The sequence below is a fragment of the Prenolepis imparis genome, unplaced genomic scaffold (assembly GCF_030444845.1).
Source record: "Prenolepis imparis isolate NDT839.2.m4 unplaced genomic scaffold, iyPreImpa1.0 SCAF_4, whole genome shotgun sequence".
In the NCBI taxonomy this organism is placed as follows: Eukaryota; Metazoa; Arthropoda; class Insecta; order Hymenoptera; family Formicidae; genus Prenolepis; species Prenolepis imparis.
The window spans coordinates 10,836,465-10,859,523 of record NW_028141162.1 but is presented as its reverse complement, the minus strand read 5'-3'; the positions used below and the strand labels follow the sequence as shown (position 1 = coordinate 10,859,523).

At 37.4% G+C, this 23,059-nt stretch overlaps 3 protein-coding genes across 7 annotated transcripts in view; 1 reads left to right on the top strand and 2 right to left on the bottom strand.

Annotated features, from left to right (window-relative positions):
- Positions 1-10,527, bottom strand: part of Cwo (transcription factor cwo) — a 48,764-nt gene extending 38,237 nt beyond the window's left edge. Inside the window, exons 1-5 of one of the 2 annotated variants that reach the window (XM_083037222.1) lie at positions 10,295-10,527; positions 9,241-9,450; positions 4,851-5,055; positions 2,665-2,792; positions 392-1,781 (exon numbers count right to left, since the gene is read on the bottom strand). In XM_083037222.1, coding sequence (XP_082893348.1) covers positions 392-456 — 65 coding nt within the window. In that variant the 5' untranslated portion in view covers positions 457-1,781; positions 2,665-2,792; positions 4,851-5,055; positions 9,241-9,450; positions 10,295-10,527. Of the gene's footprint in view, positions 1-391; positions 2,044-2,664; positions 2,793-4,850; positions 5,056-9,240; positions 9,451-10,294 lie in introns of those variants that run through there. The other variant, XM_083037223.1, reaches the window with a different exon arrangement.
- Positions 10,528-13,576: 3,049 nt separating this feature from the next.
- Positions 13,577-19,533, bottom strand: Scaf6 (SR-related CTD associated factor 6). 2 transcript variants are annotated; one of them, XM_083037215.1, is made up of 8 exons: positions 19,342-19,533; positions 18,442-18,612; positions 17,176-17,824; positions 17,028-17,099; positions 16,316-16,715; positions 15,834-16,237; positions 15,194-15,559; positions 13,577-15,016 (listed from the first exon to the last, which is right to left on the bottom strand). In XM_083037215.1, exons 1-8 carry the CDS (start codon positions 19,358-19,360, stop codon positions 14,722-14,724), a joined length of 2,376 nt encoding a protein of 791 aa, XP_082893341.1. In that variant the 5' UTR covers positions 19,361-19,533; the 3' UTR covers positions 13,577-14,721. The 2 variants fall into 2 exon arrangements, with proteins under 2 accessions (XP_082893341.1, XP_082893342.1); XM_083037216.1 differs by lacking the exon at positions 19,342-19,533 and having other exon boundaries at positions 17,176-17,762; positions 18,442-18,575.
- Positions 19,534-19,937: 404 nt separating this feature from the next.
- On the top strand, positions 19,938-22,243 carry Eif3g1 (eukaryotic translation initiation factor 3 subunit g1). Of its 3 annotated transcripts, none has more exons than XM_083037226.1 (4): positions 19,938-20,098; positions 20,569-20,643; positions 21,051-21,503; positions 21,624-22,243. In XM_083037226.1, exons 2-4 carry the CDS (start codon positions 20,622-20,624, stop codon positions 22,034-22,036), a joined length of 888 nt encoding a protein of 295 aa, XP_082893352.1. In that variant the 5' UTR covers positions 19,938-20,098; positions 20,569-20,621; the 3' UTR covers positions 22,037-22,243. The 3 variants fall into 3 exon arrangements, with proteins under 3 accessions (XP_082893352.1, XP_082893354.1, XP_082893353.1); XM_083037227.1 differs by lacking the exon at positions 19,938-20,098 and adding an exon at positions 20,156-20,175; XM_083037228.1 differs by lacking the exon at positions 20,569-20,643.
- The last annotated feature ends 816 nt before the right edge of the window (positions 22,244-23,059 follow it).

Below are 23,059 nucleotides of genomic sequence, written 5' to 3'. Positions count from 1 at the left end.
TGAAATAAATGTGAAGTTGCACTTACGTGAATATTATTTTGCATTTTGCATAATGACTTATAATTAGTTGAAATTATTAAATTATTAAATTGTCAAATTGAATCTAGTGCCGAAGGTTTTGAATCTCAATAATATACAACCTATTAAAATTAGAATTAATTTCCAGTGTCATAAGCCCGTTTAAAGCGCGTGTTCTTTTTTTTCTATATCTCTCATAGATATAATCTCAGAAATATATATCTATGTAGAAAAAAAATAGAATGGTATAAAAATCGGGTTTACCTAATTCTAACTACAGATGCGACCGATCCTCGATGTTTAAATTCGATCATTGTATAAACAAACACACACGCACGCAGGCACATAGATATACAAAAACACACGCACTTACCTCTCGTATTTCACCTGCATCGAATGCGCGGAGCTCTCCTCCCAGTAATTCTGCGTCTCCATCATCTTGCCGCATAGAACGACGGTAGTACCACTGGAGTCCGATGATCACTCTCCTCTCGTACCTCGACGCACTTAACGTGATCCGTTAAACGTGATGTTATTGTGTCCTCCGTTGAGAAGAATCGCGATTGAAACGAAGATTGCACGCGCGCGCGCGCGCGCGAGCGCGTCACGTGACAGTTGGACGGGCGTGTACACGAAAAAGCTGGCGATTTCTCTCTTCTTCAGGTTCTCCGATTTCTCACTCCACTTCTATAACGTCCAAAGAGAGAAAAAAGTTCGAATCAAATCCGCCAGGCGAGAGATCGTCGAAATTGGAACTGGACCGATCGATCCGGTCGTCGCGATGACGAAACCAATACGCGTAGGAAGAATTCGCGAATCGTACGGAACGAACGAACGCACGCACGCACGCACGCACGCACAACACGACACGGTGATACGAATGATACGGCGCGAGATTAGGTTAGTTTCGCGTCTACGGGCTCACTGACACACTCGTGACTCGAGACTCGAGAGCGGGCCGGCGACGCACGACAGCGGAATTCACCCACGACACGACACAACACTCCGCGAGTCCAGTCCAGTCCAGTCAGTCTCGCGGGCGCGCGATATCCGTGGCTGGCGCCCTCTTTCTCCCGCCTCCCACCTTCTTCTCTCGCGCGCGCTCTCTTTCTCTCTCTCTCTCTCTCTCTCTCTCTCTCTCTCTCTCTCTCTTTCTCCCTCTTCCTTGCACGCTGCAGCACGAGACGCGCGTGCACGAGCCGCACGATTTCCTTCTCTCGTTTTTCGATTTGCACCGCGCGATCGGAGATTCCTCTTTCCGAGCTTGTCTGTCTTCTTCCTCCGCAATTGTGTATCTTGAATTTTCTCCGAAATTGTAGCTTAGCTTATCGCTTATTCGTCTTTTTTTTCGCGCTTTTTCTTCACGTCACCGTTTCTTCTCTCTCCTCCCCTCGACGATTGATTCGCGTATAACTTCACATCACTTGTAACTTTTTTTACTCCGCAGCTTCCGCTCTCTCGAGCCTCGCACTTTCCTCTCTTCTACAAGTCACTCGAGGGTATTTCGAGAGACGCTTTTTCTCGAGAAGGTTGCGCGTACCTTCCTCTTGTTCGTTGCGCGAAAGATTGGCGCGATCGGAAATGACGGTGAGATTCGACGCGACCGAACGTGGCCGATGACGATGCTCGACTGGTGACCGCTGATAAGGCCGTTGACTCGCGTTCACGACCACGAAATTTCATCAGAGTCGTCGTAATTCCACCGTCGATGTAAAACTCGTTGAATCTGCTCGTCTCAAGGTTTCCGAAGTAACAATCCCCGGCTGGAAAAAGAGAGATAAGAGCGAGATAAATTCGGCGATAAATTATTCTGGTCGCGCCGCGGAGGTATCGCGAATACTCGCGATCGATCGATCGAATCGTGATGCAACTTCCGTTGATCATACGTTTCGCGAGACAAAACGTTACGATAATTCGCGGATGCAGCAACACACACAACGCGTTTTGTCGTCGTCGTTGTCTCGAGGGTCTTACAGGTTACGTGTAATCGCGCGCGGTCCTTTCCGACGTTCGCGATGGACCGCAGTTACGCGAACAGTGATCCGCCACCGTGATGGTGGGGGTAAATCCAGAGCCGCCTCAGGTGCGGCCACAATGATCGAGATTCGGGGTACAGTTTCACGATCGAGGGAATAATAGAATAATGCATATATTTTTTTCAACTATTATATTTTATATATATATATATATATATATAATATATAATATATAATATACAAAATATTTCGCAATAATACAAATAATAAAGAGAAAGTATATATTATATATACTCTCATTATTATTCACATTATCGCGAAATATTTTTCCTCTTGGATCGAGGCACGTATTTTCTCCACATATCGATCTTTCTCTAAATATATACAAAAGAGAATATATCTTGCAAATCAATATTGGGAAAGCATAAAATTTTATTGACACACGGGATTAATATTGGCGTAAAATTTGCTTTTCTGCAGTTGGAAGTAGTAAATTTTTTTTATTTTTTCTCTCGGTTTTTTTTAGCAAACTTTATTTTCACCGAAGCGACTTCTAGCGAACTTTTTTAAGCGAAGTTAATATTAGGAGTATTGACTTTTATAAACGGAACGAATATTATAAATTCTACGTGCAAAAATTCTAGAGCGGAAAAATTTACGAGCCACAAACCTGGATCACAAGATTGGAACGTGCGTCGGCATGAATCCGCGATGACAGCGCATTCGTGGGGCCGTGATAAGACCGTTCTTGACACATCACGTGTTGATAAATGTACGCGGAACGATATGACAAGGCATCTGAAAACAGTTTTAGTGATGCACAAGCATACCGCCAAAACGGAAACAAACACGGCTTGAGAAATGCTGCGTCGCATCGTTCTCACGATATATAGTCTCTCGTTGAGAGAAAAAGATATACAATATATTTCAGCAGAAAAAAAAATTTTGCACAGTTCATCAGCATTGAAATTAATTTTCCGTACTTCACAAAATTGCAAAAAAAAAATCTTTCGAACGATAAGACGAATTTATTCGGCGCGACTGCGAAAGATTATCCGCCAATATTAATCATTATTGATTGATGAACCGTAAAAATAAGTGGAAAATACCGGAAGAAGAGCATAACTTATCGCAAAGATAAAAACGCGTTAATATTACAATGTATTTGTCTAATAGAAGAAGTAATTTAGAATGATTCACACATAAATTAAAGTATATAAATAGCAATGATATAATAAGATACATAAGAATTAATAGCGATGTTTCTATAAGTTATTGAACAAAGTTAAAAAAAATAACATTTTAATACAATTTTGTATTAAAGTAGAATCTAATGCTTTTTTCAGGTTGAATTGATTGTTTTGTAGAATTTTTTTTCCTTCTCTGAATACATTCTCTATGCTGATCTCAATGTTTATAATGACCGAAGTACATGTATCTAGAAATTACTCATCATAGCATCGCGTTCGCTAGTATATATATACGTTCGCGTAGTATTATTACTACTCACAAAGTATCGCGTTCGCTATTAAGTATACGCGCGCGATGCGAAAAATTGCATTGAATTTATCTTTCAAGTACATCTGCGGAGAAGGTGCGCTTCTATTAAAAGATGAATGATTGTTACTCCACCTGGATCACACATTATAAAAAGACTTTTATCACACTAATAAATAAAAAGCGACGTATTATTACGACACTCACATGAATATTTACTTATTAGATCATATTTAAATGATTGTACATGAGATGTTGATACGAATTCTCATCTAATTCTTTAGTTGCGATTATTTAACGAATCAAGAATCTTTCTTTACGAATAAATTATTGCACTTCAAGAGATATGATATAGGTGATATAATTTTAATGCCACGTTTAAAATTGTCTTACATATCGTACAGCGATCATTGCAACACGTTCTTTCTTCTAATAGATAATATTGAAAATTGATCTTCGATATCGATTGGTATATCTTAAATCACGAATCTTGGTCACCGGAACAAAGATATTAGAGAATACTTCTAATATTTTTAAAAAAATACAATTTTAATATGTATTCTTCCTAAGAAATTAAACAAGAATTCAATCAATCAAAATCTTTGTGAAATATTCGAAAAATACAAACAAGTAGTTAGTAGATTCATAATTAAAACACGAAAGAATATAATTTTTTAAATCAACAGAGCGCAACTCTATTCTAAAGGATATTGAAATAAGTTCGTAGAAAGGAAATTACACACCGCGACGTTCGACAGGCATAAATAACAAATACACGTTATGCCAGTTCCAAGTAGTGTCTAAGTAGCTTTCAAGTCGTGCCCGGTCGAGCCTTAAAGTAGCGAGCGTCGTCGCCACGTAACACTAACCGATGATGCAAATGCAATGTAAGGTGCAGCTCCGTGTGCAAAGAGAAAAAAAAAAGGAACGAAAAGGAAAGAAAAATATCAGCTTTCTAGGTGAAAGTCTGCGGGCGATCGTTGAGCGGGCGACGTAGAGAACTTGAGACGCTACTGTACCAAGGTACGAAGCACGGTGGAAGGCAAGAGGCAGACATAAGGAAGGTGAGCCCCGTACTCGTTCGGAGTGGGGTGTCTCCCGCGGCAGTTTACCACGCTATGCGACACGTGCGCGTGACGTCACGAGGCCGGTCACGCGAGCACCGTGTGCTCTCGGTCACGTGTCCCGTCACGCGCTCGCCGATGTATTCCCTCTCCACTCTGTCGCCTCTCTTTCCGACTTTGCTGCCGACCGTCGGTTCTCCTTTCTCGTCGCAAACTATACGCGGTTACTCCTTTCGAACGCCGCATGCATTGTATGTACGTATACATATACATATGTGCGTACGTATGTACTTACTGCTTTAATCGCGTGAGCCGATTATGCCCCGAATTAATGCGTTGCTCTCCTTTTTCTCCCTTCCACTTCCCTTGACGTAAGAATTTTAAGATCGTATTTTCCGATTGTGTTTCCAGATAGCATTTTTCTTTTGACTTCCAATGTCAAGACACTTTAGGATAGGATGATACCTCGATATCCCATGGGTCGAGCTCTTCCAACACACCTACAAATAAGATAACGATGAGATATTTGTTTAAAATATTTTACATAAAAATAAATAATTTATATATCTTATTAACACATAGCGTGTAGAATGCCCCTAAGTTTGTTTTGCTCGTATGTAAATTTTGATTAACGCTGATAATCCTTAAGTTGTTTGTCTGCATATTTTTTATATTTACATTTTTATAGACTTTTTCTTTTTTTCTTGGTTTTTTTCATATGTTATTTTAATTTTATATGCATTTCGCGTTCTTAATACTTGTTTCTGTTAATAATTAATTTTAATATAATATTAATTTTGACAGATTTCGATCTTCGAAGATTCTTAACTGACAAGAGATCGCCGCTAAAGAAAATCGTATCGCAAACATTTGAGAAAAGAGAGAAACGGATTCTTCTCAATCTCCGCTATTTTTCAGGAAGGCGAGAAGCATGACGTTTGCAGGCATCTTGTAACGTAACGCGACGCGTTTCTCTGAAAGAACGATTGATCCGCTCGGATATAAATATAACGATAAGCTCTAAGTTTGCGCGCAGCACGTGCATGTCACGCCCACGCGGACTACTATTTCTGGCGTGAGAAATTCAATTGAAGTGAAAAAAGGGTCGGCGTCGCCTACGTCCCGGAGCTGGTGACGGAGGTGGCGAGGAAACGCGCTTGCTTTCTGGGTGAGATTTTAGTTCAGGTATGACGGCGAAGAAAAAGAGATGCATCTTGGAAAGAGGAGAGAAGCCTATATCGACTGGCATCACAGCTTCACGGGGGAATCGAGATACCAGAACGAGAAGAGACCGTTTCGTCGTCATCGTCGTCGCCGTCGTCGTCGTGACGAGCGAACTCTATAATTATACACGCCGAGCGCCAACGAATGTTCTAATTTACCAAGGACAAACGAACGGACGAACGATTTTACAAGGTGCGATAATCGACGAAGGCTTGGCCTCCCTAATACGTTCAATAGATAATGTATATTTATCTGCTTCTGCATATACATATACTTCGGACATTTATTCCATTGTGAACAAAAATGAAAAGTTTAAAGCAAAATTTTTGTATAATTAAAAATATCTATATATAAAATATCTATAAATAATAATCTATATATAAAAATATCTAATATATTTAAAAATCTTGCTATAAATATAATTAAAAATATAAAAAAATTATGCGTAAGACTAAAATTTTTCTTTTAATAAAATGTTAATGCTAATTATAATTGAGTATTTTTCCAACAATTCCAGAATTTGTTGTTTAATTATAATTTAACGTTGCCGATTCAACTATCGTTTTTAATCGTCGCATCGAAAGGATCGCCAGGGGCGATGTCGCTGCTGCGATTTAAAGACACATCGATATTTATTGCCATGCATTCCTATTTGCTTTTAAGCTAAAAAGTCACGTATAGCCCGAGACGACGATGACGACGACGTTTAAATAGCGCATAATTTTATTCCGGCCGTAGGAGAAAATCCTGTCCAAGGAATTTAAATTGGCTCGCTTGTAAGTAGGATCCGGAACTGCAGATCCTCAACTGCAGTTACTCGCGAATGCGTGACATCGAGAAAGATGAGAGTAAATCCGACGAGGATAACTTCGTTTTAGACGGTCACCGTTCGATCGAAAAATTCTCATTTTACGCTACAATAAACAAGATATCGTGTACAAAAGTTCAAATATCTATAAACAGATGTTTATATTAATTTGATTTATTATAAACTATCGCAAAAAATGCAATTTTTTTACGAGAAATATCGCAAATTGATAATATTAAGATGACATTTACATAGGCACCGCGTTGTCGATTATTTGTCAGCGCATAAATTAAAAGTGGGCGCATAATAATGAGGACAGGATCAAGAATAATAATAGGAGTTGTCGCGTTTATTTTCTTCGCGCGCATAAGATAAAGTCCGGCTATTTTCGCGCCTGCATTATTACGCTCGTACTTCGCCCGCATACGTCAAGTTCGTTTCGTATCTATTTATCCACTTTGTCGCGACTATGTGTGTATGAGATTGCCTCTTCCATTTATATCAAATTCCCGAACTATAAATTCGTCACCGGTTCTCAAATTCGCTGCTGATTCGGCAATCGCGTGCGAGGGAGAGAGCACACGGTCGCATAATTAATTCAGCGGATATGCTAATTCTCGCGAAGCTATTTTTAGACGTGCTAAGAGGGAAAGGAATGAATTCTCAGAATCAGAACGCGAAAGAAAACGCTGCGTCTCGACAGGAGCGTTGCATCCGATTGCATCACGTACTTATCTAGAGCGGACATACATATATACATTATATTTATTTATGCCAATAATTTAACTTTAAAAATCACGTAAACATCATCTAACAAAGTTTTTTACTTCTAATGCATTTTTCTCATCACTTATTTTCTAAAAAAATAGTCTAATAATAAATAAAATATTGCAGAGCGATACAAATGTATTATATAAATACAATTATATCGTTACATCAGATATATATTTGTCAGTTCATCAGATTTTTCAGGACGAAAAGCCAGACTATTTATGCGAGATAAATGAGTGACATAACTTGAGTGACATAACGCGATTCTTTTGCGCACGATTATTCATCGCGTCACCTTTAAAATGACCATCCTCCGACGAGAATGATACGGAGGATTTACATAATCCCGGTGAAAAATACCGCTTTCTAGTTCAATTGTGTGTGCTCCATCGCCGTGTCTCGCGCAGCAGCTTTCGAAAAAGCCGCACGTGCTATTACAACCATCGCGGTCGCATTGCACGCGCGATCTCTTTTCATCGACTTACTTTTAATTTCCGTCCAATTTTAATCTCGTTGCTGCAGGTGAGTTATTCACAATCGTGTGGAACCTGATATAATATACATATATAAAAATTCTATCTAAGTGACTCGATGACCATGTACATATTTGTGAGACCTTTAAATTCTATAAATATATTTTCAAACTGTATATATCCAATTAAATTCTTTCATTAATAAAAAATAATCACGCATAGAATATCTCTAATAATAATGACAGAAAAAGATGTCACAATTCATACACACATAGTTTATACGATATTACTTTATATAAGCTACACATCTCTCGGAGGGATAAATTTGTTCGAGGGCAAAAGCGTGCTGTTCGTGGATAAATGCAGCCGAGAACGGACATGCTTCCCTCCGTCGTCCTCTCCCTTCGTCCGGCATCGGAATTCGTGTCGATCTCATTGGTAGAACAAGGCACGATTCCAGGCGCTCGTTCGCTTTGTTCGTGTGCGCACACTCAATGCGACAGGTACGAAACACTATCATTACGCTCGTTGCGTATCGGTGTCCTCGTTAGACACCTGCATTGTATTCCGACGCAGTGACAGAAAGCGGAAAAAAATGCGAGAGAAGGAGAGAGGCTGGCGGAAGAAAAATTTATTACGCGATCCGGGAGAGTTTCACTCACATGATTTAAATAGATCTCTTTGCAGCGTTAGTCACGTAATGGTTGGGAAAAGTAATGACGTTAAAGTTGCCCATAAATTTAAAAAAAATATAATATATAAAAGAAAGTATTTGTAAAATATTCAAAACACATTTTTTTCTCTCTCCTAGAATTTAAAAATTTTGTCTTGGTGTATGATTTAAAATAAATTATATAGATTTTTTGATGATTGTACTTCTCAAAGGATTTTCTTTCTCTTTGGAAAATATTAATAATTAATCTCCTTCGTCATTTAAGAAAAAGTAGAGAATATTGAGAGAGAATTTATCGGAAAAGTTTGTCTCATTATAAAAAATAATTCAAGTCGCATCTCGGGCTCGATCGATCGGTGTAAATATTTAGCGTTTCCTCGCGACCGCGGTCTCCTTGCATGCGCGTGCAAGCATGGATGGAAAACAGACGACGAGGTCGCTTAGCCCGAACTATTTTCCACCTACTTTCCCGTATTATGCAAGCGGCGCGGGGCGAGACGACGCGGTTTCAGCGTGCCGCAATTTGCGCAATAAACCGCACCGGTGACGATGTCATCGAGCACCGTCGTCGTCGTCGTCGTGCGGAATATAGAGTCGCGGCCGCCGCACCGGCCGTGCACATTGCGTGCACGTGTCGGGAAGGGCAAACGCGTGGTCGCGCGCGTGACTCCGTACGCCGAGGCGTGCCCTTCTCTCGATCACGTGGAATGTAACGCGGTTAAACATTCTCCCTCACCTTCCTCGTCGGCCTTTCCCTCTTCTCGTCCCTCTTCTCCCTTTCGTCTCCTTCCTCTTGCCTCTGACACTTCTCTTGCGGTGTATGTAAGTACACAACGGCTCCCTGTGTGTGTGCCTGCTTTCTGTCGCACCTCCGTTTTCAGCTACTTGTTACGAGTGTATGATGTGGAGCTCAAAGACACGCACAAAAGATTGTGCTCGACGAGATCTGAAAGAGGACAAAAGTAGAGAGAAAGCTGAGAGAAAAACATTACATTTCGATAATTTTCTTCCCCACGCGATTGTAAATTTCTCTTTTCTCAATAAATTCCATATTTCTGAAGAATGTAAGAAATCTTTTTCTAAAAAGAAATATGCTCGCCGACTTAGCGAATAAATAAAATAATAATAAAAGAACAATAAACTTCAGTCATCTTGCCATTTCTATCTTTACATTTTTTTTAACATGAAAGCAATAATTATAAAATTTTCTCTAACACATCTCAGCTTCTTTTTCCCAAGAAGAAATTAAGTTTTAACGCGAACGAACGCACAATTCAAACTTCTTCCCAGACAGATTCTCGCGATGCAACGGGCGCGTCTTGAAAAGCATCCAGGTCGCACAATTAACAACGATTATCACAATTAACGACGATAATAACCACGTTACTCTGATATAATTAAGCACAAGATATGCGGTACAAAACGGAGCAGCATAGTTAGTTATTATTAAATAACAGGATGAAGATAAATGATAGACGCTTAATCTCTTCACGATTAAAATCTTATCTTTTGAGAAATTTAACAAACAAAAATTGTATATATTTTCGATTAAGTTTATAATATTCTAATTTTACTTTTAATTAAAATTTCGCAAAGAGATTATAATCTTTTAATTTTATTATACAAAATTATATTGAAAAAAAACAAAATTCTTGTACTTTTTGGTTCGTATAAATTCAACAAAACATTACTTTTTTTTTTTTGCTAAACGAAATTTACAAGAAGCTTTCGCTAAATTTTAAATAGATTAGTAGTCGCGATGAAGGATAAGTAAAGTAGAGCATTCTTACCGAGTTGATAAATCATCACGGGCTTACGACATAGTCCATAAAAGGAAGCAAGTGCCGTGACCACTTAAAATTGTCGCCAGACTTGCACTTCCGTCCTAAATACGCGTCTCGAATACGAGAGATCCGGTTTTTACGTGACAGTTATATACGAGGTCACTGGTGGCACAGAATGCGATTTAGTTTTCGAAAGTAGGTACGCTCACCGGGAGTAGGTGATATTTGCCGATATATTTATTTAACAAACCTGAAAAACAACAGCAATTAGTACTCAATATTTACGCTAAAAAGAGACTATTTGAAATCATACCTTTTATTTTATGTTGTTGAACTTGTCATTCGATTTCCTGATGTTGAAAAATAAAAAGAGAAATACATTATCCCAATTAAATATAAATTTAATCATTAATTTTCATCTGAAAATTTAAATTTAAGTCATTGCAGGTACCTTCAAAGAAATTAGCTTCTATATCTCCGAGGAAGCTTTTCATATCTCCATTAAAAAAATTAGACTTTTATATATTGATTAATTTAAAAAAAAATAATTGCGCGTGTCAACTGCATACACAATTGTTGTTTAATTAATATAACGTTGTCATATTACGTTTGGTTTGGAGGTCGTAAAGATTAGGTCTCCGTGAGAAACTGCATTCTTGCGCAGTGCCATAAATAGTCGACGATAAACGGTACCATCGCTGTTGTATCGCGTATTAACGTACACCATAAAATTAGATATTTACTTCATTAATGATGCGCGCCGAAAGGTCAGAGGGGGCAGTTCGAACCCCTTTTAGAAATGTCAATTTGCGTCGTGCGTACTGGCTATCTTGGAGAGCTATCATGCGATCCTAAATACTCTCGACTCTTCTTTTTTTCTCTCTTCTCCTTTCTGTAAAAGTTTTTTTTATCAAGCCATTATTTGTCGTAACTATTATCGTATCATATTAACCGTCTGAAATGGGATATAAGTATATATAATAATGTTTTCTAACACGATTCGGGGGAAAAAAAATAAAAAAGATAGCGCAGAAAAAAACGCTGCCCTTTCAAAAGATATATATATCGCGCCATCAAACTCACAATCAATTGCGCTTTTGCTATCGCAGTATATATATGTATATGTGCGTTTTGGCGTTTGTTAGCGACACTATGATTGTTATTCCGTTCTTCTCTATGAACGACGCAAGCTTAATTGTACGCGAAGCCGCACCGCGTTCCAAGAATATAATGCTTAGTGCATCCGCTCGTCAAATCGTCGACGTAATCGGCTTATCTTTTTATCGGACCCGCGCGTATTTTTGTTGTGCCCGGCGTCACGTTTACACCGAACGTGCCTCGACGAATCGCACGAGTGTCCACGCACGTATATATGCGTGCACGTTTCTCTCGCGAATGCAAACGCCAAGCAGCGACTGATCAGCTGATAACGCTTCGCACCGGATATGGCAGAAACGTGAATTTCTTTGGAATTTCGGAATCTCACGAGCTTGATTCGTTTCGCAAAATATGACCGCGTCTCTTCCCTCTTCTCTTCGATTCATTCAATCATATCAATGATGTTGCAAATCAGCCGACACGCATATATACACAGATATAACACTATACCCACGTCACGCGCGTATCATCGAGTACGTTGACATGAAAGACATCGTTAATATATTTCGCGATGACACGTGTAAATCATTTCATTAAATAAAATGCCTTTAATATCAATTAAAAGCATTAACTATAAACTTTCAGATCAAGAAATGAAAAATCTTTGATCTATTTTCTTTTTTTCAGCGTTGCATATGATTAATAATATATATATATATATATATATATATATAATTTTATAAATATTTAACAAACAAATATAATTTTATAAATATTTAACAAACGAATAAAATCTCATTTCTTGATCAATCTTTTAAGTGATTTTATTTTTTGTGAATTCTTATTAATTTCCGGCTTCGCGAAGACGTTTAACATTAAAAATTAGAAAAAATGCAGCCGCTATTGCTTTCTACTGATCTACTGTATAAGAAAATTGATTTCGAGTTACGATGACTAGATTGTATTTTTTTGTAAAGCAACTGATCTTCTGACATATATATATAAAACTGCATTTTCTCTCGCGATACTCTAATCTTTCTGTAAGCTCGCGAAAGTGCGATATCACTTTCGCTCGCTCACTTTCGTGAAAGATACGTTTTTACTCGCGCGAATAATTGCGAGACGTTTCGAGTAAGCATGCACAGGCCAGCACGGGTTAACATTCTGCACAGCTTTTGCACGATCGATCGCGTCTGGAGAGAAATCACGCGCTGCGACGAGAAAAATCGCGCGTGAATTGTGAACAGCGGGATGCAAGAATGGTCCGATCATCGTCCGGCTTTGTTTGCGTCTCGGCGTGACGGCCGTTCCATCGTTATCGTCACCAAGAACCGGTTCGTCGTCGGATTTAGTCGGTTTCGATATCAGCTGTCGCTGGGGGAGTTCAAGAAGGCGAGTAGCGATTGCACCCGGGTCGCGCTCGTTGAGCCGTTCGTAGCCAGTTAGATGAAGCTCTCTTCTCCGTTTTTTTCTTCATTCTTTCAATTCACGTGCACGCACGTGACGCACGATAAGGAGAGATCTGTGTGGCAACCGGGATCGAAGAACGTTCTATTCCGCCACGTTATATTCTCGCTTCAAGCAAAACAGTTTTGTGTCTTCTCGCGTCTTATTAAATAATATATAATTAAAGTATAATAAAGCGAAACGGTTCTGATATATATAAATACAAATTCAGATAGGAGATGGGCTAATATAAGAGCCAGGCGCAGAAATTAGATGCAACAAACTTGTTTTAAAAAATCTTTTTTATTTAATTTGAATTAAAGATTAAAAAGAAACAAGTTTCTTGCACCTGGCTCTTATTAACTCATTTCTTATCTGAATTTGTATTCTCATCATCGCGTAAGACTGAAGATAAAGGAATATTAATTCGTCGATACATAGCGCGATAATCCAACGATCTCAGATCGAAAAGACTAATATTCTACTGTTCTATTCAAATGGCATGCAATTATTAATATTTTTCGCTCGTCGATTCATTATCACATAAATTGGATTATAATCAAGATATAAATTTTATACATAAAGATTAATTATCATAATGTCTAATTTTATAAGAATAAGAACAAATTATCCAATTATGTTTGCAGATTTTTTAACAAAACATAATATATAAAAGTAAAGAAAGTAAGAAGACAATTTATATAAGAGATAGAGAGAAACAAGTTAAAAATAAAATATACGACGATATATCATGAATCTAAAATTATTTTATATTATGCACGTAAGGTTTTTTTTGTTAAAAATAACGAGTGTAGAGAAGTTTTGATGAAATTTTGATAACCGTTTTTAGATTCTTGGTAAGAATATATTTAGTACAAAGATGAGTGGAGGAAACAGTAACGATGGCGAATGTTCGCATTCGCTTTCGTAATAAATGTACAGCTTTTATTTTTGAGCTATCGTCGTGTATCCAATATAATCATTTGTTAACTTATTAAATACAAGTATTCTTATCTCACATGTTTCTCAAGTCTATGCGACGACGGCACGTAACAACTTGCACTTTTGTATGCAAGTTACGTAGCATCCTGCAATAATATGTAAAAGTGGAACGAAATTAAATTGTTACGCGCGAAATGTGATTAAAATGTCTAACTAGATCCAAGATTTTGCCGACAGACGTTGACGTTGCGCGCTTGAATCCTTTTAATCTTCACATAATCTTTTTTATCAAATATCTTTATATTTATAACAGACTTAGTATTTATTTCATTGTGTACGGGTAATATTAAATCTGAAATAAACTCTAATCATGTCTGTAATTCTACATCAAAAATGTACAATTTTGCCTCACGTAAAATTTATAATTATTACCCAAGTGGCATTCAGATTATACAGCTACCGATAAAAATAATAATCAATGTGGTTTCAGCGTAAAACAATCAGCGTCCATCTATTGACCGTACAAAAATCAATAACATGCACAATGGGGACTCAAGATTAATGAAAAACAACTGCTCCAGAGTCAAAAAAAAGTGCGATCGATTTCCTCTTTTCTAGGTTTTCCTCTATTTAGTTGTTTTCTTCTAAACTAAGATTCTTATTTTTCATTATTCTCTCACTAATCGCAGGACCAGATTAGAGTGAGAAAGCAAATGGGAAACAGAGCGCGTGACATTTTTCATTGGAATAAGAATGGGAATTGAGAGAGAAATCACAGAATAGAGAAAATCGATTTTAAATCGATCTTTGAAGTCAATTCTCATAGACGATTCGCGTAAATGCTTCTGGAACTGCGAGTGTCTTTGTCTTTAAATCTCATGCTCTCAAGATATTTCCATTCCCAGAGCACCGCGAACGTTCAAACTCCGCATTTCATCGAATCACGCTCAATCACGGTCCCCTCTTTCCTCGGCTCGTTCCTCCGCCCTGGCTTTCATTCTGGTAATGAATGCCTGGCCTTTGTTCTTCCGGAAGGTTTCGTACGGATCATTCAAATTGATACCGACTCCTTTATATTGATCGTTTTTATCGCGAATCTCGCCCCCGGAAATAGGTGCCTCGATACCCTGTTCGTTAGCACCAAGACCCGCACCGCTCCAACCCATCTTCTTGAGCAATTGATGTCCTTTATTGCTTTCGTCAAGACTGATCTCTTGCGGAACTTTGCTATAGGTGGAACCACTGAACGAAATTTTATGTATAATTAATATACAATTGATTCGCATTTAATAACAAGAATCATATAAAAGGACAGTTAAAAGATAAAGATATACAAAGAAAACATTCCTTATCTCATTGCTGTGATAAAAGAAGATAAATAAAAGATAAGGAAATCATCACTATACATATTATACTCACAGAAAACTAGGAGGAGTTGGACTTCTATCCTGTCTATCCGGTCTTCTCTCGGGGCTACGATCTTTATTACTGTTCCTTCTCCTTCGGCTTCTATTAACGTGATTACTGTTACGACTGTTGCGCCTATGATTAGCCGCAGGCGATCTCGATCTGCTTCTGCCCCGTGATCGCGAGCGCGATCTACTGCGCGACTTACTCCTGTAGCGTTTCTTTGGCGGACTAGGGCTCTTGGATCTCGGCCGTAAAATTGGCGAAGGAGATTTGGATTTATCTCTAATCCCGGCGATAATATCCTCTTCCTTGCGCTTGCGAGAAGCATTTTTCGCCTTGTAATATTCGTATAAACCTAATTTCTCCCATCCGTCACTGCAAATATAATCAGAAATTTCATTCATGGAAAATAAAAATATGGGAAAGATATTATTATATCTTAAAATAAAAATATAGAAAAGATATTATTATATCGCGTATTATATATATATATATATATATATATATGTATTTTAAAAGTTTAAATATAATCGAGGAAAAGATTTAAAAAAAAATATTTTTTTTTTATCATATTTCCTCGGTTATATTTAAACTTTTAAATAAACTTTTAAAACTACATTTAAATACATATAATGATATATATATTTACCTATCCCTAGGAGAATCATGATTTGGCGGCGCGTAAAACGCTTCCACAGCTGCAACTAAACGATCATTCGGTGGAGCCGGTGGTGGAAGTCTTATCGCATCCGGATCCAATGGCTTATATTCACCATCTTCTAGTTTTATCAGAGGTACCATCAAACCAGCTGGAAGCTCGAAATAAGGCATACTAGGCATCAAATCCTCTACAGAGGGTTCGTGAATAACAGGCGGCAGTCCAAAACCTGGCGGTGGCTTCGAAAAGTCTGGTAGGGGCACGTTGCTGAATGGCGGCGGTTCGCTCGCTGGTGGGACACCCCAACCTGGTGGTGGTTGACTGAAATTCACGTCTGTGCCCATCGCACCGGGAGGCGCAGAATGACTAGGTGGTATCGACAAGTTCTGCTGATTCTAAACAGATGAGATTTCGCCTAAATATATGAAAAAAAAAAAAAAGATTTTAGTCGAAATACAAAAACGGTACTGTACCATTTGAGATGATGGCGGCGGCGGCGGTGCTTTCAATTGCTGATCTATTGCCATCTTTTGTTGCTCGATATTCTGAATTTGTCTCAGCGCGTGAGTGACAAACGCTTGATGCTGCGCCTGATAATTATCGAACGTCTGTTTCGTTGATGCTGTAATTGGAGTAATCGCAGTGGCGTGTTGCGCTACCAAATTAGCCTGGTACTCCGACCAGGATGCGCTCGGTTTTTTCAACTTATCTATAATCCCTTCGTTGAAATAATTATTCTTTGACTCCCACAAACTCAACAGTTTATTCAGTTTATTAAGTTGTTCATCGGATGCTGCTAGCGAAGTGTTACAGAACATGGGAACAACAACACTTTCCATCGCTTTTCGCAAATCCATAGACTTTTTTCTTGCACTGAAGAAGTTTTCAATTAAACATCTCGTGTATAAGTAATGATATTTTAACTTATGATATATTATCACTTATTATAAAATTGAAACTATAAATTAATACAAATGAATTGAAATAATTGGAAAATTTTAGGAGTAATTGGAATAAGTTAAAATTTTCAGGTCAATTGGATAAACTATAGAAATATTTTTGGAAATTTATCGTAACGATAGACATATAGAAATAAAAATAATACATTTTTAAGTATAATAATGGCAATTGATTAATGCAATTGGTTTGTGTGGGAGTATATACGATACATATATTTATACTAACCAATGATGTAAGACGTCATTTACTAGGTAAATAATATGTAGTTTATGACTAAAGGTTGTCCCTTGAATTACTCTGAAAAAAATATTTAAATATAAATAAAAAAATCATATATACATATATCGTATATAAAATATATGTCTATACATACTTTTTCAGCAAATGATCCGCGACAACTTGATTGCTTTGTGGAGTAAGTGAATTCTGAAGTATCCAGGCCTTTCCTGCACTTATGCTATCCTTCGTGCAGCTATCGATGATCGGTTGTAGCACCGAGTCAAACGCAGCCAGATCTGTGTTCGTATTTTGCGCACTATTTTGCAGAGCCTGTTCCTGTGCCTGCCTCACTGCGTCCTCTACTCTTCCCTGCTGCTGCGCCATCAATGCAGCGTGCTGTGCAGCCAAGTTCTGTTCTGATTGTCTAACTTGTTCCTGCAACGTCGTCTGCTGCGACTGTAGATTCGCCAGTTCATTCTGCAGCCACGCGGGTGGACCCGCGATGTTAACTGCTTGCGCGACTCCGGCGATCGGCGGATTCACACCTCCCATGGCGCCAGAAACCGGTCCGATTGGCGGCCCTGCATTTCCCGGCCCTCCGATCTGTCCAGGCAAAACGGGACCGCCCTGACTTCCGATCCCGACCACCGGGTTTATGCCATTGTTTTGTGTACTCAGACCGGACGCAAGATTGACGTTATTCAGTGGCTGCGAGACGGCGTTTGCGGCTGTTTGCTGCTGCTGCGAAACGTTTAAACGTGGGTCTGCATTTTGCATTGGATTTATTCCTTTTTGCTTTAAAACTGTAAACGAATGACGGTAGATTATTGTGAGGTGCTTGAGTCCTTGTCAATCGATATTTGAAAAATGTGTATACAGATAGCTCGATTTTTTTTTCTGCCGAGTCTTATCTTCTACCGATGCATATAAGAAAATTCTTGGGCATTTACACGAGAATAGTATCAGAAAATGCGGTAAGTCTTTTGGGAGCACTATACTCTTTTTTTTTTTTCCTTTTTTTTATTTCTTTTTCTATATTTTGTACGAGGGTATTATAGGGCATACACTATTTTGTACAGTGGATCGTATTTTCCACACAGATTGAAAGTATGCATCGACAATGTACTCCGTATTAGATAAACTCCAGCAAGAGAATCTTAAAACTATATCTTCGCAAAATTGCCATTGCCAAAGAATGCAAGATGTTTTTAATATAAAAGCATTCTGCTTAATAAATAGCAATCCCAAAATCTTGAAAGAAAGATTGTTTCTATTCGACGAATACATTTTGTACGTTTGCAATGATGAAAGACCTTGTATCATTTATTAAAAGTCATTCCTTTGCTCGTCGTATAAAGTATAACATTTTCTTATGCTTCTCAATCACACTGTAGCTGTTAAGGGGGTATATCCCACTTACTGGCTTGTTCTGTAGTCACTTTGTATTGATAGTAGTTGAAGTGCTCCCCCCCAAACAGGAAACCAAACTTCGGGTTGTCCTTCTGCTTGTTTTTTGTCATCTGCTCGAACTCTGGTCCATTGCGAGCGACAAACTGTGCCAGTTTGTCTATGATGTTCCGTAATTCTGTGTCTGAATATTATAAGTGAAAACAACAAGAATTAGAAATTCAAATCCAATAAAGAATTAGAATCTATTTTCTATTAAACACATTTAGTTTAATGAATTTATTTTATACTCTGTTACTTTGTGGTCCTATAGAAAATCATACATTCATGCTTAAACACACACTTTCTATTAATCAAATAATTAATTAATCATTCTTAAAATTAGCAAAATAAAATTATAGAATATATGTTTTATATATGCATAAAATTATAATATACAAATTACTGTGAACAAAAATATATATTTATATATTTCAATACAAGACTAGATTGCGATAATGTCCACTTACATGGACTCCCATTAGCACAGTAAAGACAGTTACATAAATTACTCATAAAAAATCTCTTTATTACTCCTGCACATGCTCACATTTAAAGTTCAATGAATGTAGAATATGTGTAACTTACACGTAACCTAATAGAAGAGAATTCATACACTAAACATATAGATATATACATTTTATTCCTCTGCTCCACATATAATTTAAATAAAAACATAAAATGCAAATAAAAGGGTTACATAGATTAATATATTCAGCGAACGCGGGCGGGATACGAAAAAGTGTGTGTATATGTATGGTGTGCGTATGGTGTGCTCTTATGGTGTACGTGTACGTGTGTGTGTGTGTGTGTGTGTGTGTGTATGGAGAGAGCGCGGGGCCGGAATCAGCGAATCTCGCGACAGCGTGCTCACCTGCAGGAGCCTGGTCCATGTTGGCGGGCGCTCGATTACCGATGTTCTGTCAAAACTACCCGTCAAAATGTTGCGTGCTCACTTGCTCGGTCGTCGCCTCGTGTATAAACCGAATATTGTTTTACGAAACATGATTTATTCACTCACGGCGGACCCGACAACACGCTAAACTTCGCCATTACGATCTCGCGGCGGTTGGCAGAGTCGCCAACTTACCGACCTTACCGGATCTCGAGTACCAACATATGTTGGACATGGGGATATTCATGGATATCCAATGGGCTACTGCACACAGGACGCGTTGACGCGTTACGCGCGGTGGGAAGGCGACGCGATAGCCAATCAGATTTCTGCCGCGCGTCAAAGTTGGATTCGATCCAACTTTTATTGGCTAACGCGTCGCCTTCTCACCGCGCGTAACGCGTCAACGCGTCCTGTGTGAAGTAGCCCAATGGGAGAGCTTCTTTTCTAGGATTTTTTAGTTAGCGGAACGATTGTCACTGAAAAAACAAATTCTCCCATTGGTTATCGGAATTCTAGGGAATCTAGCTGTCCCGGCGTATTTTCTTGTGGCAGCAGTGTTCGAGAGAAGGCGTCCAGCCCCAGCCGGAATTGCCTTCTTCCATCTTGATCTTTGCATTCTGCATCATTCCACATGGATGTGTAGACCTGCGATTATATGCGACAGTTTGCGCTTTATTTCGTTATTTCACTGTGACTTTGTATTGCGCCTGCTTGCTGCGAACATAATTTTATGGTAAGGCGTTCGATGTCAAATTTTCTTCCCTCGAAGTGGCATTTTATTCGGCTTTGTTTCTCGTGTCAAATTTACCTATAAGTCAGCTGTGTCGACAAAATATAATTTTTGCCTTTACTCGGCTCTTTCGTTCGCACAACTTTTTATTTTTATAAATAAAAATTATTAATAAAATCGAATATAAATAGTAATTTCTAGGATTTTTTAAATATACAGTATATCATAGGTTATAGATTATCCACATTTTATAAAGAGAGATAGAGCCTTTTTTTGAGAAAAGAAATATTTTTATCAACTCTAGAAAAAATTATTATTCCATTGTTGCTAATTATCATTAAGTTATAACTCAGAGTTAAATTATAACTCTAGAGTTTATCTATTAAAAAAATATGACAGATGAAATACATTGATATTTTTTTTAACATATTACAAATACAGTACTGTATAATTTTATATCTAATTTGTTTCAGCGTTTGTGTACATTTTCTGGCTCTAATAGCGTTTTATTTATTGTAAAAATAAGATGACTGACAAGTCTTTAACTGGTTAAGTATAATTAGTATTTATGTAGGTGTTACCAATGTAAAATATTCAATGTATAGAACATCAATAAGATTTAATTTCTAAACATTAAAATTTTTACAATAAATGTGTCACAATGAATATAATCAGCTTTAAATATTATTTTTTTATTAATAGATAAAAGATGGAAATTTAAAGCTGACTTTTTTTATTTAAACACTTATTTTGACTCTGTTGTATAAACAAGAAAAATTTTGACAAACAATTGAGATTCATATTTAAATAAAATATTCAATATATTTGTAGAGAAAAATAATCAGAATCTTAATATTTCAAAATTTGATGTTTATACATATTGCACACACATTTACTTTGCACTTAAGACTGACACTTACACATATTTAAATATATAATATTATACAACTTACAGAGATGCCAGTTGCACAATCCGAGGTAAAGTCCAGCTGGGCTGATGAAGTCGAGGAAGAGGGAGGAGCGTTGCCTGTGCCATCAGAAGTCTACGAAAATGGGTTCAAAATCCTCACTGAGTACAAATACAATGATGATAACAAGAAAGTCAAAGTCGTGCGTACTTACAAAGTAGAACGGCGTATAGTATCGAAAACGATCGCAGCACGCAAAAATTGGGGAAAGTTTGGTGATTCCGTCGACGACAGGCCGGGACCTAACCCAGCCACTACTGTCATCGGTGAAGATGTCTTTATGCAGTTCATATCGAGCAAAGAGGAAGAAAACAAGGTAGAAGAAGATTCCCTGGACAAATTGAAGAGCATGGGCGATAAGGGTGTTGTCAAGTGTCGTAACTGCAACGGTGATCATTGGACGTCCAAGTGTCCCTACAAAGATACTGTTCTCGCTGGTGGTGAGTTTGTTTGTTGTCAGCTGGAAAACACATTAAAATTAAATTAAATTAATTATTACATAGAATCGAATACATTATTTGTTTTTGTAAAACTCTGATCGTTGAAAATCTTTATTTCAGGAAAAGTACCGGATGACAAGAAACCTCTCGCTAATACAGGGGTACCCGGTGCAATGGCCGAGCTCAAACCACAGGGTGGCAAATATGTACCACCCGGCATGCGCGACGGCGGCAACAAACGCGGTGACTCGATGCAAATGCAGAGACGCGACGATACGACCGCTATCCGTATTTCCAATTTATCGCAGAGCACGACGGATGCTGATTTGGATGAACTCGTGAAGCCTTTCGGTTCTGTGGTGAAACAGTTCCTTGCCAAGGAGAAGCTGTCTAATCTCTGCAAGGGCTTCGCATACGTACATTTCAAACACAGGGCCGATGCCGCACGAGCGATCGCTACTTTGGATGGCTATGGATACGATCATCTTATCCTGAGTGTAGAGTGGTCGAAACCGCAAGTTCAAAATAATTAAAACAACTCAAATTGTATAGCAACAGCAGACTGCTGTTCACTTATTGGAAGAAATTCCTATAAAATAGAACTGTATTTGTACGAAATTGTACACATTCTTATATCAGAAATAGAAAGACAATAGTGGTTCATATTCACTACATTTAACTCTAAATATGAAATTCAGATGATCAATCAGAGATTTTTATTATATATTTGATATATATATATATATATATATATATATATATATATTTTACATGTATAAATGTTACATTCACCAACGTAAAATGTAAATTTCTATTTACATAAGAATCTACGATATATTTTTCAATTAATAAGATTTTCAATACACATTTAATCTTTTTACTATATATTTACTCTATGTATAGTAAATATTGTATATATTACTCTATATACTTATATATATTTATTAAAGTGCATAAATCTTACAATACATTAAGTAAAAGATGAAAAGTTTTACTTGTATATTCATGCGTCATATATCCACTCCACTAAATGTAATAAATAGAAATTTTCATTTTACGTTGGTTATATATATGTGCGTGTACATATATGGATCGCGCGCACGTATCTATATATTGCATATATAACATTCAAATGTATAAACAAAGTGTTTATACATATACACAGAATTCAATAATTAACATGAAATAAACATTTTTATTTATCACATTTAGTGTTGAATGTACGACGTGAATATACGCAGACCAAATCTTTTATCCTTTATTTATATTGTAAGATTTTATGCACTTAAATAAATAAATATATATCGAATAATATATGTACACACAATATTTACTATATACATATATAATGCATATATAGCAAAAAGAATAATATGTATTAAAAATCTTATTTTAATTAAAAAATATATTGTCAATTTTTATGTAACAAATTTATATCTTTAATTTCTATATCTTAATAATTGAAAATTGCAAAAAAAAATTTTAGAATGAAAATTATTACCTTTAAAATTTGTGGAATCAGGATGATGGAAGGAGAGAGAGACAGAAAGACGATG